General features: G+C 46.3%; 1 protein-coding gene across 2 annotated transcripts in view; it reads right to left on the bottom strand.

The window, feature by feature from the left end:
* Nucleotides 1-8,944, bottom strand: part of HEATR5A (HEAT repeat containing 5A) — a 69,368-nt gene extending 60,424 nt beyond the window's left edge. For both annotated transcript variants that reach the window (XM_066608562.1, XM_066608563.1), the window contains exons 1-5: nucleotides 8,730-8,944; nucleotides 4,442-4,653; nucleotides 4,118-4,226; nucleotides 1,181-1,330; nucleotides 446-608 (exon numbers count right to left, since the gene is read on the bottom strand). In XM_066608562.1, coding sequence (XP_066464659.1) covers nucleotides 446-608; nucleotides 1,181-1,330; nucleotides 4,118-4,226; nucleotides 4,442-4,653; nucleotides 8,730-8,840 — 745 coding nt within the window. In that variant the 5' untranslated portion in view covers nucleotides 8,841-8,944. The remainder of the gene's footprint in view (nucleotides 1-445; nucleotides 609-1,180; nucleotides 1,331-4,117; nucleotides 4,227-4,441; nucleotides 4,654-8,729) is intronic.
* Between the last annotated feature and the right edge of the window lie 5,263 nt (nucleotides 8,945-14,207).

The following is a 14,207-nucleotide window of genomic DNA, read 5'->3' as shown; positions in this document are numbered from 1 at the left end:
GGACCAGATCACCGCGGGACAGCAAGGAGGACAGGGGTGAGTAATCTCAGCTGCCCTGATGCATCGGATCGGGGGGCGTCACTAAGGGGTTAAGGTACAAAACAGCCTGGTCCTTAAGGGGTTAAATGTTCAGAGATTCCAAGCAGCGGGTTACAACAATGGCACTTTTTCCCACTTTTTCATTTTAGTTATTCAAGTGGCAGCAAGACATAATTTGGTAATGCTTCGCTTGGGGTTGGTTAGTCATCACAAGACATTAATATTCCAGTAACAACCACTCAAGCACAGCTGAATATATAACAATTGAGTGAACAACATATATTAAAAAAGCATCAGAAACATTCCTAACGTGATCATAAAAAGCAAGAGGGTGTATAGAATGCACAAGACAAAACAAGAATAGGATAATAAAAGGTGAAGCACTAAATATAAATGTATCACTCACAGGTTCCATGCACAGCTCTTGCTAGGACCTTTCCTAAGAGGCGAGATACTCCAAGACGGACATCATAGCTGCTACCTTCAAAGGCCTTGAAGCAGAGAGAAACTAAGCTCTCAAGATCAGAACCGGACATGAAAGATGCTTCATTCTGAAGAGCCAGAAGGCACTGTAGAGGACAATGGAAAATAATTGTCACAATATGCACATATGACTCCATGAGTGAGCTCCAAAACAATCAACTAAGGCCGCCTGCACATGACCGGGTCAGATCCCAGATGTGGGATCCCACACCGGAATCCGACCGTGTGCCTGGCCAGTGACCCCGTGTACCTGTCTTCTTTCTTCTCTATCTATACTGCGGATGACTGGACAGCACGATGTCAGATTTTCCTGCACCGTCGCTAGGAGATAATGCGGAATCCGCGACCTTTACGCAATGTTAATTGCGGAAGGGCTGCGGGTTGGCCGCTTCCATTAACTTCAATGGAAGCCATCCGTGTGGACACAACACAAAAATGGAGCATGCTGCGATTTTTCCTCTGCGAGCAGAAAATTGCAATTTATTTCTGCTCGTGTGCAGGAAAAAGCGCTTTTCCAAAGCATGCTATAGACAGTATTTGCTGCGGAACCCTGGGGCGGACGCACGGCCTGAATTCCGCAATGCAAATATGCTCATATGCAGACGGCCTAACAAGAAGAGGCAGATGGGAATACTCTATGGTACAGCATTCTCCTCACCTGTGCTGTTGCAGAGCGCACGGACATGGATCGGTCAGTCAAACATGAGCGGGCTGCCTTGTAGATGTCTCGATGACAAGATGAGGCAGAAGATCCAAGTCCAGCAACAATCCTATCTAGACTCAGCATTATCTCAGTGCGTCCCTGAGACTGCAAAGGGCAGAAAAGAAGAAACATTGATACAAAAAATAGAAACGAACTCCCACCGGTACGTAATTTCTTTATGTTTACAACGACATGTCCTTTATCTAGTCTCTTTTTACAGCGGTTGCCGGGAAAATGCTTGTAAAGATATGTAAACATGTATTTTGCTGTTGTATTTGGACAATGTTAAATCACAGTTCTATACTGAAAAGCAAATAAATAAAGAATTTGGGGGGAAAAAAAGAAACAAACTCCAAAACAGCAATACTACTACTAGGCTATACAATCAATCACAGGACAACAGCAGAGAAGGGAAAGATTCCAGCAATACTATAATACTCATAATGCAATTATGTTATATTTTAAGTGGTTTCCGGTAGGAGCTTCAATTTTAAAAATACACGTATAAATACTTGCTATAAATTAACCATACTGGAGCATATTTTCTTAGAATTCTGCATTGTGTTGTCCATATATTATTCCTCCTGGAAATGAATACATTGACAACAGGGTGTTGCCGTTCCCATCATCAATGAGGTGACTCCCTAGACACATCTAAAGCCCCATTTAAAGGGGTTGTCTCGCGAAAGCAAGTGGGTCTATACACTTCTGTATGGCCATATTAATGCACTTTGTAATATACATCGTGCATTAAATATGAGCCATACAGAAGTTATTCACTTACCTGCTCCGTTGCTAGCGTCCCCGTTGCCATGGTTCCGTCTAACTTCGGTGTCTTCTTGCTTTTTTAGACGCGCTTGCGCAGATGCATCTTCTCCCTTCGGCTGGTCTTGGAAGCATCAGCGTTTTGGCTCCGCCCCCTTTTCGCGTCATTGCGTAGCTCCGCCCCCGTCATGTGCCGATTCCAGCCAATCAGGAGGCTGGAACCGGCACACGTCATGGGGCGGAGCTACGCGATGATGCGTACAAGGGGCGGAGCCAAAACGCCGATGCTTCCAAGACCAGCCGAAGGGAGAAGATGCATCTGCGCAAGCGCGTCTAAAAAAGCAAGAAGACACCGAAGTTAGACGGAACCATGGCAACGGGGACGCTAGCAACGGAGCAGGTAAGTGAATAACTTCTGTATGGCTCATATTTAATGCACGATGTATATTACAAAGTGCATTAATATGGCCATACAGAAGTGTATAACCCCACTTGCTGCCGCGAGACAACCCCTTTAAGCAGGACGAGTGTCGGGCAAGCGATGCCCGACACTCATCCTGCGTAAATGGGGCTTTAGTTGTGTCTAGGGAGTCCCCAACACTCGTCCCTGTGTATCTCAATGGAGAGGGGCGGGGGAGCAGTGCAGGAGATTTCTCTCCTCTCGCTCCCCCGCCCCTCTCCATTGAGATACACAGCGGCCGTTTAAACTACACGATAAGCGATGAGCTTCATCGCTCATCTTTTATGCAGCATCATGACAAATAGATGTATTTACTAAAATAGACATTTTGGAATTGCTAAGAGGTCTTTAAAAATCTTCAATTTTCAATTTCTACTAGTAGACTGTGAAAACAACAGAGCAAAACACAAGTTTGCTTCCTTCCCTTAGATGGTAAGGTATATGCTGCAGATTACCATCTTCAATGCACAAACATCGTATACTGAACCAGAGGTATAACTTGAAGCTCCTGGGCCCCAATGCAAAACCTGTAACAGGGCCCCCAACTATAGTGCTTTAGTCATAGTACTGGGATCCCTATATGGAGAAGAGAGGCCTTATGGGGCCCCTAAGGCTCCTGGGCCCGGGTGCAACCGTATCCTCTATAGTTACAACAGTGCACTGAACCTCATTGTACAGAGCTGTGGAATATGTTCTGACTATGCAAGCTAAATGATTATGATACTACATTAAAGAGGTTTTGCAAGCTATTAGAAAATACAGAAAGTACCAAAATGTACTCAAGAGCAATTATATTTTCATTATCATTATCTGGCCCAGCTCTGTGCAGCAGGCTTGCTGTCAGTTACAGGTCCTTTGATTCCTTTCCCCTCTCATTGTCTCTACAGACGCCTGAATCCCCATATTTCATTGTGCAAGGTAGTATTATATTTCCTCCCTGGCTTTACAGAGGAGCATGATCAGGTGACTGCGTCCGAAACAGGATTACACCACATTCACACTTATGCGCTGGCCTCCAGCTGATTTCCACTCTCTGGCTTCGTCGGACTTGAGTAATGAAAATATTAAAACTGACAGATCAGAGCGACCCCAATTTGACCCCAATAAATATATCGGAACCCTCTGGCTTGCCAGATGAGGTTTTTTCGGACTAAACTCTGCTCCGACCTCGGTGAAGTGGCCGGCACTTGAAAGTGCAGACATGGCTCCCATTGATTTCAAAGAGAGCTGCAATTGCAGGTTCCAAACGCTGGCCACTTCACAGCGGTCGAGGAGAGATTTCCGCTCTGACCCCTGTGTAATTGCAGTACTGTCAGTTGGGGTTGCAGGTGATGTACCCCCAGCCGATCAACTATTAATGACCTATCCTGAGGATAGAGCATTAATAGTATTCTCCCTGGAAAACGCCTTTAATCAATTTACAGTTTTTGAAGATGTAAAGGGGTTAGGGTATACAGAACTAACAGTGAGAGATGTCCTGCTCAGGGTGCCCTTCTATTAGTCAAAGAGAAGAACTGGTGCAAAGAGAGGATATGGATCTTAATTTGGAGCATTTGACTTGATTGTGTATTACATTCATTGCAATGGGGGTTGTTAAAAGGACAAGAAAAGTGTGGTGATGTTCCTCACGAGAGTGGCAGCTCCAGTGGACAACCCCTATAACTTACCTCTGCATTTCGCAGAACTTTAAGTAGGTTGGTGACAGTGTCATTGAATGTGCTTCCTAGAAGACGACCCAGCTTTTGGTAAAGCGCCCCAAGACATGCAACGGCGGCACTGAATAAGGAAAATGGAAAGTCATTTTCAGATTGATAGATGATACTTAATGATCAATGTATAGCGTAGAACACCGAAAATAAATGCCATGTACAAAAGGGTTAAAACTGAAAATAGAAGAAAAAGAACTGATATAGAGAAAACAATAAAAGTTTCTGTATTAGTCACAAAGTCAGAAAATATTACAGAATCAAAGATGCTTAGAAAATACATACAGCTTGTTTGGGAGGTGGCTGGGAGAATCATCCTTGCTACGGATTAGGTCATTGCATCTATCAATGGTCTCATATACAGAAAAAGTGTCTCCTGCGCTGTAAACAACGGCAAGATTGTGAGCCAGCAGCTGACGAACCGGAGGACCCGGAGACCCCATCATTATCAAAGTCAATTGTTCCACCAACTGCTTTTGATTCTGTTTTACTTCGGCCTGAAAAAAACCAAAATGTTTAATTAATTATCAGTAGTAGCACTAGGACCAGTGTAGAGTAAATACATGCCTTACACATGCTGGCAGCTATCCACAGGGCTCCATTCACCTGAGAGGTCAAAAGAGTGTCCTCCATCAGGGTGGTATGCGTAGGTGTTCATTTTTTTATCGGACAGAAATATTGTCTGTGTGCATGTACCCTAAATGGGATAACTTGTATGACAGTCATGTGACCACACCTGCCCCCACATAGCATACCTTCCAAGTATCCCTCTTTTGGAAGGACCGTCCCAACTTTGGATCCAAATCCCTCTTTGTCCCTTTAAAGTTCTTTCTTTTAATCTGGAAAATACACTTCTCAACTTTGAGGCCGTGTTCACACAGCCGACAAAATCGTGTGAGATTTGTGCGTTGCGAGATGCATGAATATGAACCCCATTCTTTTGATTGGAGTCATACCCATGAGCTGAAAAATCGTGGCATGTCCTATCTTTGGGCAGGCCCTTGCATTGCCCATTGTTTTCAATGGAGCCGGCGGCAGCATAGCAGCGGGTGCTAGGTGCACACGGTGCGATGCGAGGCTTACCCATTGAAAACAATGGGAAAAACTTAACGATCCTCGCTACTTCCCAGGAGACAAAAAATCCTTGCATCCCCAAGGAAATCGCATATTGGCGAGTGCAATATCACGGCCCGATATAACACTTGCCCGCGTGAAGTTAGCCTGATATACTGCAACAACAAGAAGGAAAAGTCATGGCATTATGGAAATCGTCCATAGACATGTTAATGATAGGCAAGTGATGAAACAATGGAAACAAAATATTCAAAACATCTTGAGTTATTCATTATCGAGTAGGAGCTCCACAAACAGAAATACACGTACTTACATGCCTCGCCATGCTATCAATGAGGTTAATGGTTGTCTGAGAAATGTTCTGCAACACTGAATGCACTTCATCAAGATGTGCTGCTGACAACTACCTTTGTAATTGCCGCCTAACAAGGGGTCGCCCTCTTCATCTAGAGGAAAGAAGGTTTCTACACCAACATAGAAGGGGGTTCTTTACTGTAAGAGCAGTGAGACTATGAAGCTCTCTGTCTGAGGACGTGATGATGGCGAACTCTATTAAAGAGTACAAGAGGGGCTTGCATGTCTTTCTTGAGTGTAACAATATTACATGTTATATCACTGATTACTTTCAGAAGGTTCGGTGATCCAGGGATTATTCGGATTGCCAGATTTGGAGCCAAAATTGATTTTTTTTCCCCTTTAATGAAGAAAATTGGCTTCTACCTGATGTTTTTTTTGCCTTACTCTGGATCAACACTGGAGAATAATAGGCTACACTAGATGGACACGACATGTCTATTACCTGGGATACTTCAGAGAAATGGCCGTACCACTGGTTCCATAGCCGACTCAATTTAACACTGCACTGTTAGTGTACCAGGTCCGACGACCATACATTATGCCACCCCACACCATAATCCCAGAAAGACCGTTGTGACATTCCCTCATGAAGGCCTCTTCATGGCGCTATCACTGCATCCGAGGCAAAATTGAGACTCATCGCTAAAGAAGACAGACCTCCATTCCAGCTTCCCTTGCCATCTTGCGCTGCACCTTTGCGAGCCACGGCATGAGGTCAATGGAACACCAGTCACTGGACATCTGTCTCATAGTATAATGGTTTGTGAAGACATCCTAGGCTTGGGATGTGGTGTCCCTTTTCACTCACACTACACAATAGATCTCTAAGCGCCATTCTTCTAATCTGACGATGCGTCCGTGCATAGGTTTGTCTCTCGGCAGCTTTTGCTGTTGTTCAAATTTGTCACTGCTCTCCCAAATACTGTGATAGGCAATGTTGAGCAGAACTGACATTTTGGCCAACGTGCCTAGTGATCCACTTGAGTGATAACCAAGGTCACTCACCTCAAGGCTTTTGGCCCTCTCAGTTTTTAACAAGTAGCTATAAGTGAACGTCGACAAACAGGAGGAATCGCAGATTCATACCATAAATACTATCCGATCATTTGCATATCTTAGAAACACCTTCAACTTCCTTGATTTGCATAACTTTACAACCTTTCCTTCTTGATGTTGCAATTTAAATGTTGAGGAGTATAGATTTGCATTAACAAACTTACTATATACGTTCAAAAATATCTATACGGCTCCTCACTGCATATTAGACCTAATTTGTATATTATTTCATTATATGGTGTCATATGGATCTTAAAAATGTCTACATTATGTACATTTTTCCTCCAATATTTAAATTAAATCTAGTCAAGCCTACAGATATGCATTGAACATGGATCTTTAAGGGTAGTTTCACACCTGTGCTGGAACCTCTGGTCGGAGTAACATCGCAGATCTGGCACAAAATACCGGGAGAAAGAGCATTACATGCAGCACTTTTTCTTCCGGTAAAACGCCGGACAGTTGAGCAGAAACCGAACGGACCCCATTATAGTCAATAGGGTCCATTCAGTGCTGTTCAGTTTGGTCATAAGACGGATCAGTTCAGCCAGGGGATTCCGCTTTCCTGCTCTCCGAAGCAGGAAACCGGAATCCCCAACGCAGATGTGAAACCACAAGTGTCCCTCTTTGACCGTTCAAAAATTTGAAAGATATACATATAAAGCTGGATTCACATGGGTGAGAAAATCGTGGGATTGTTGCATGATGTGAGATTGAATGATAACACAAAATTACGAAATAATGATTTTCAATGGTTTCCGTTACATTTGTGATGTTTTTACTCATGTGTTATCGTAAGAAAAAAAAATCACGGCATGTCCTATCGTTTTGCAATATCGCCTACTGTTTGCAATGGGGTGGACCGGCCCCAATAAAAGCAACGGGAGAATTCTTCGATCCTCTATTGCGGCTGTCACAGCCGCAGTGGAGAAATCACTTGATCAGTGGCTGGGGGAATCCCTTTATCTTCACAGGGACGAAGGGATTCCCTGTAGTGATGCTAGGATGTTTGCACATGAGAACGCCTTACATCCACAGGGCTTTCACATGGTGAAAAGTGCGTTATTAGGCCGTGAATCACAGCCCGATATCACCCTTGCCCGTGTGAAACTAGCCTAAGGCCTCATGTTCACAGGTGGATTTGCGGAATCTGCGATCAGCACCTGCACGGATGATCCGCAGTTCAAGCTGCCCATAGAAAAGCATGGGTGTCCGCTAGAGATGAGCGAGCAGGCTCGGGGGGGGGGGGGGGGGGGGGCAGCAAGGGAAAGCGTGGGGGAGTGAGAGTGATCTCTCTCTCTTCCCCCGCTACCCCCCCCCCCCCCGAGCCTGCTCGGACGAGAAGGCAGTTACTCGAGAAGAGCGATGCTCTTGAGCGTGCTCGCTCATCTCTAGTGTCCGCACCTCCATTCAAACTTGCGGATTTAGTGTGCGGAAAACAAATCGCAGCGTGCTCCGAGCCGTTCACTAACGGTCCTTTTGCATCAAAGGATTATCGTAATGAACGAGTAAACGAGGCCAGAATTTGCTCATGCGGCCCGTTTATACATCTTGGCTCTTTCATACAGGAAATTGTTCAGTCGATCGCATTCGCCGTATAAGTGACTGAGAACGAGCACTGTTTAAACCCTTAGTGAACGCGCCAATGATGATTTTTATGCCTATGTAAAATAAACGACAACTGAAAAGCGACCAATTATAGTCTGCCGTTGGCTGCGTCTAGCCCGAACGATTATCGTTCACTTTCGCAAGTTTGAACGATAATTGTTCCATATACAAGGGCCGTAACTGAGATAAAAGGCGTCTAGACTACGACAGGTCTCGTTTGTATCATATACAGCACTTTTAGGCGGGTTTCATATTGAGCGCTTCCGTGGCGCCACTAATGTCAGTGTATGAGGGGGTCACCACCCTGTGGAACATGGCAGGACAAGTCAGCAGGTGTCTATGGAATGTCACTTCCTAGGGCAGAGGAAGGAGAGCAGCACTAGGACAATGGAGTTATCTCTTTTGACCCTTGTCGCTCTCCGTACTACTATCCCAGGCGTCGGGCTTTCTTAAATACGACCCCGCCCCCTTTGGTTACCCGAGCTGTAACGGGCAGCATCATCCTCAGATACCGCAGCCATTCCAGGATACGTAGAGCACGTTGCGGTTCCTCCAGCCCGGCCACATTCAGTAAAACAAGCCGCTCCATTTCTCGGCCCACTCTCGTAGCGCTCACATCTGAGCTCTGCTCACAAGGCCTGCCGCGGCCGCCAGGCTTGCTATCGGCAATCGCCTCCAATACCTGTCATTCTGAATGCTCGGCCATCAACTGGCTGAACTGCAGATCGCCGATGCAATGGATGTGAGACGGAACTAGTATTGTGAATAGGGCAGCTCTGTGATCAGTACTCAGGCCTGGGACTGGAGATGTAACACACTACTATAGTGACATGAGGGTGAATAGAGCCCATTGCTTTCAATGGATTCATTCACAGCTGCATAGTTTCAAGGGGAAAACCAAACAGTGCGCCTATTTTGGTGCGCATTACACATAATAATATCCCATTAAAATCAATGGGCGTGCATGAATACACAGGAAACCCAGTATTTGATTTGTGTCTATTCACAAAATCCATGAGATTTTGTGTTGTTTATGTGCAAAATACGCAGTGTATTTATGCGGGTAAAAAAGTTGCCTTTAGGGTTTATTCAGATGGGCTTGGCGGCACGGAGTGTTGTTGCGCCTGAAGGAGGGGAAGACCTCCCCTTTCGCCAGCTTTTCAAACTCCGTGCCAGAGCGCAGGAGTTTGAAAATAACAGTGGGAAGATAGATGCCGTCTGATCTTACCCGCACGTAGTGTTCACTATGTGCAGGAAAGAGGGCAGGTCCAATTAACGGCCTAGAACCCCGATAGCGAAAATGAAATCACTGAAATCCATTGATGTCAGTGGTTTAGTTTTGTCCCGTTATATGGCTGTAATTATCACAGACATATTAGGGGACAAAACCACGCTAGTTTGAATCTGCCCTTAGGCAGAAACACACTGTATTAGTGTATCTTGACGCCACCGGAAGCTAGGTATTTGACAGGGAGAACGCTCCTCGCACACCCCTAGCTCCCGATTGGCTTAGGCTGCATTGCCTGGGCTGCAGCCTTTGCCTGAGGGTTACTTGTCTTCATAGGTGTACATTATTAGATGTTAATGTTGCTGTTTTTGGCCAGCATTAACATCTAATAATGTAAGGCTCTGAAGAAAAGTAACCCTCGGGCTGAAGCTGCAGCCCAGGGACTAATCAATATACACACGCGCTGCAGCGATTCTGTCTGTCAGGTCTGTGCTGCACTTGCCGCCTCTGTGCTCCCTGACGCCCGTTCCCCAGCTCACCGCTCCCTATTCTTTCTGCAGCCTGCACATGTGTTTCACCGCCGGGACAGCCAGACGCTGTCTGTCCGCTGCGTCCCGGCATCCGCCTGACCGCCACCTCAGGGCTCCTAAACGCCAGCTCCCCCGCTCTCCGGTCCCAATTGCGGCCGCAGGATGCACATGTGCTTCGCAGCCGGCCGGGCGGCTGGTCTGTGCTGCGTCCCGCCATCCATCCTAACGTCCGTCGGCTCGGGGCTCCATTACGTCGGCTCCCCCGACTCTGCGCTCTGCTGCTGCCAATCCTTTAGTGCCCTTCCAGGACCTACAAGGCAAGCAGCTGTGCAGCCAATAACATTCAGGGGGCGTCACCCCCGTCAATCTTGACTCCACCAGCAGTGCCTGGTGGCGTCAAGATACACTAATACCGAAACACGCAAGGTATCAGCATATTTTGGCCCCTGAGTACGCTGCATATTCCCGGCCCGATATCGCACTCGCCCATGTGAAGCTAGCTAACGTCACATGGGCTAGCGCAATATGGGGCCATGAATCCCGCCCCATATCATATAACTCTCCCTACCATGTGAATTCCGCATGGCAAAATGGCCTCGCATCACTTTGGGGATGCAGGGATCCTCAGGCGTGGTTGTCACAACCGTGGCAAAGGATCGCGCAGTACTCCGAATTGTTTTCAATGGTGACGGCGCTTCTGAAAACAATGGGGTTGCGATGTTAGATCACGCAGCCAAATAGAACACGTCGCGATTTGTTTCCTGCATAACATCACATCGCGGTGCCATGCAGGAAAACAGCGCTCATATGTATGACTTCATTCAAATGAATGGAGCTCATATTTGTGCGTCTCGCGCACCAAAGATATGTCAGGTCCTATTTTTGCATGCAGCTGGGAATTCCAGTCGCTTATGCCCTATTTTTTTTTGGTGCGTGTTTTTTGCGCGGCTAAAATTTCTTCTTTTGAGAACTACAGAAGTCCATGGTCACTCATAATAATTTTACACCAGCGGTCTTAAAATACAATTTTTTCAGAAATACAGTCTAGATCAGAATGACACACAATTACAAAATACAAAATTGATAGAATTAGAAAGAAAATGTATGAGAAAAAAACACCTTATAATACCAGTAATTCACCGGAATATTGTTTTATCACAATTTGCGTATGACTTCTCCCTTCTTTTCTCTGTTCTCAGTGCATTTGCTCGCTATCCAACCGGTGTAGTTGTGCATTACTTCTGTGCGAAGGATGTCAGTTCTGTGGACTCCTGAAGATTGCTCTGAGCTATACCAATAAAAGTCTAATACACCAGGACTGCAGTGGCTCCATGAAGACGGTCACATGAAAGTCTACCCTTGCACTGGTAGTTAGACCTGTATATTGTATCTTTTGTACTTCAGATGCTGACTGTTTGAGACTTCTCAATTTTCCTAATTTTCTAATAGAGACTCTGCCATAGCTATGTAGATTCTGATAAGTCCTTCTGTAAGTCTTATATGGTCTATAAGTAGGGTTGCCACCTTTGTCATGAAAAAATACCTGCCATGGTAATAAGGGGCGTCTTGGCAGTTGTGGCATTTTTGCGCGGGATCCAGGCCAGCGTGTTCTCGCGTAAAATAAGCTTACAGTATGTGAACACCATAGCAATGATTCCTAGAGTCGTTTACTGAAGTAATAAAGTGAATCCTTTACAATATAATGTGCATAATATTTTTAAGTAAAGTAGTATGAGTTTGTACATCTCTATTCATTTCACTTTTATTATTGTCTTAAAGGGATATTCCCAACTCTGTTTTTAATAGCTGAGATGGGAAACCAATGCTGCGGCTAGCGCCCACCCACTTGGGACATACAGACAGAGCCGAGTGCTTAGTAAGCACTGTGCCATGCTGTTTCCCATTAACTTTAATGAGACTTACAAAAACAACGCTGCGCTTGGTGCTTCTCTCTTTTTGATGGGTGATCGGAACAGAGCTTCTGGGCTTTTTAATCTCGGCCTTGAAAGACTGAGATGGGAATATCCCTTTAAAGCAATAGTCCCACTTCTAACTGTTTTTGCTGCAGGAACCCTCTCCATACATTATGCAGTGGCCCAGGTTGGTACTCTGTGGACTTGGTGATATGGAAGAGCAGAGGCTTGATAGTGGCTGCCATCTTGGACTTGACACTGTGAGAGAGGTGTCTGGCATCCATAAACACTGCCGGTGAGGCCTCCATCCACGGACATTAAGGCCAGTGTGCCTGCTTCCCTGGTGCCCATGTAGCAGTTCCACACTCCCAGGGGGTGTGCCTCGCGGTCGGGCAGCAGGATAGTTGCGTCCACCCTTCTTCCAAGGTGGATGGGGCCACAGAGGAAAGCACAGCCGTGGCCCATCTGTGTGCATACTGCGACAGTCTGCATGCGGATTGCTTACACTCATTCTCCTGGCCATTTCTGTACTACGGGTCAAGTATAATTCTTGACTGCTCTTCCTCTCTGCTGCATTATCACCCAACATCTTGAAGGGCATTGATTACCCTGAGGGGGCTGCAAGATAGGACTGTGCTTGCCTCCGTTGGCCCTCATTTTATTTACAGTGCAGCTTGCTGAAAAGACAACATCTCAACAGCTCACACTATCTTCTCTACCATAACTGCCAAGAGCAAGTTATTTTATTATGATGCAACAAGAGACTTCACTATCTTTTTCTTCTTTCATCATTCATACCAATTTGTGGACTATTGCACCCAGACAGTGGACTACGGCTGCCACCAGATGGCCACTATAGACTCTGTGGCTCAAGGTGGTCTGGTATCTACATGTGTTTTATGTTGTGGTGAAAGCAGAACTCTATACCTAAGCCTGGGTTCACACAGGGTGGATTTGGTGCTTATTTGCCGCGGTTTGCCGTTGCATATCCGCATTGCGGCCATTCCATCGCGGTTTCAGTGCAATGCAGTCCCAATGTGTTTGGCCAAAATCTCGTTCTCACAGGGAAGAAAATTTACCGCAGAGCCGCAGTGCGGATAAGCAACTGCGTCGCGGTTTTGAAAGATGCAGCATGTCCAATCTTTCGACGTTTCCGCAGAAGATTTTTTTCCATAGGGCCCCATGAACGCAGCTAAAACCGCAATGAAAACCGCTATTGCTTGTTTTGTAGCGGTTTTTCCAAGCGGTTCCACAACAGATTGTTCGCATGAGAAAGAGGGGCAATAAAGTTTGTTCACAGGAAGTGGTTCAGCGGCCATTTTAGCCCGCTTGGCGCCATTTCAGCCTGGACTTCATGGAGAGTGGAAGCAGTGAGCAGGAGCTCTGCCGGCAGCACCAGACCCCTCCACAGCGGCACCAGACCCCTCCACAGCGGCACCACAGCGATTGGCAGCAGCACCAGCCCAGGGGAAAATACTGGGCCACAGGCGGGAAACTCCACCACGTGAGTGGCGGGAAAAGCACCGCCATCAGCGGAGGCACCACCACTACAACCCCCCGCGGAGGCACCACCACTACCCCCAGCGGGGCAAGCAACCCAGCGACACGAGCAGCGGGAAAATCCTCAACCTCGGATAAAGAAGGTAATGCACTACTTCGCCAATCAAACGTTTACTTTGGGATAACTGCAATGTCTTAGACGCTACCATTGGAAAGTGCAGGTTCCGTTGTGCTGTTGCCTTGTCTCACACTGCATGGAGTTGGCTGGTGTCCCAGAAATCCTACGGATGGTCATGGGAAAGATTGGGGTTGCAATTTCTTAACATCGCTCACTGCCAGCTACTATGTGCTCTGCTGCAAAAAAGGCTAGGCGCACTCATTCCTTCCCGTGAGTGGCATGACCGTTAAGTTGTTCGATGGCTGTGCCACTGTACGAGAAGGACTGTGTTTGCGCGTGTTTTTTTGTTTTTTTTTCCGCTGCCTTGCTGTCCTCCAAGGTTGGGGTAAATCACTTCTCGGACTCATTGTCCTTTGTTTTCCTTTATTTATTTTCCTGTCTATCTTCATGCTCGCTCTAGTGTAATATATGTTAGCGGAGTTCGAGCATGAAAAAAAAAAAATGGTGATGAGAACAGGGGCAGTCTGCGTGCCTGTTCCCATCATCATTTTCGCTTGCGGCATGTCCGTCAAGTGTGGCCAAAGCTAAACTGGTTGTGGATTGGCCAGTGATGGAGAAAAACTTTACACCACATTGTACCGTTACCATGTGCGAAATGTGTGCAACT

The sequence above is a fragment of the Eleutherodactylus coqui genome, chromosome 6, assembly GCF_035609145.1.
Source record: "Eleutherodactylus coqui strain aEleCoq1 chromosome 6, aEleCoq1.hap1, whole genome shotgun sequence".
NCBI lineage: Eukaryota > Metazoa > Chordata > Amphibia > Anura > Eleutherodactylidae > Eleutherodactylus > Eleutherodactylus coqui.
This window is presented reverse-complemented; position numbering and strand designations above follow the sequence as displayed.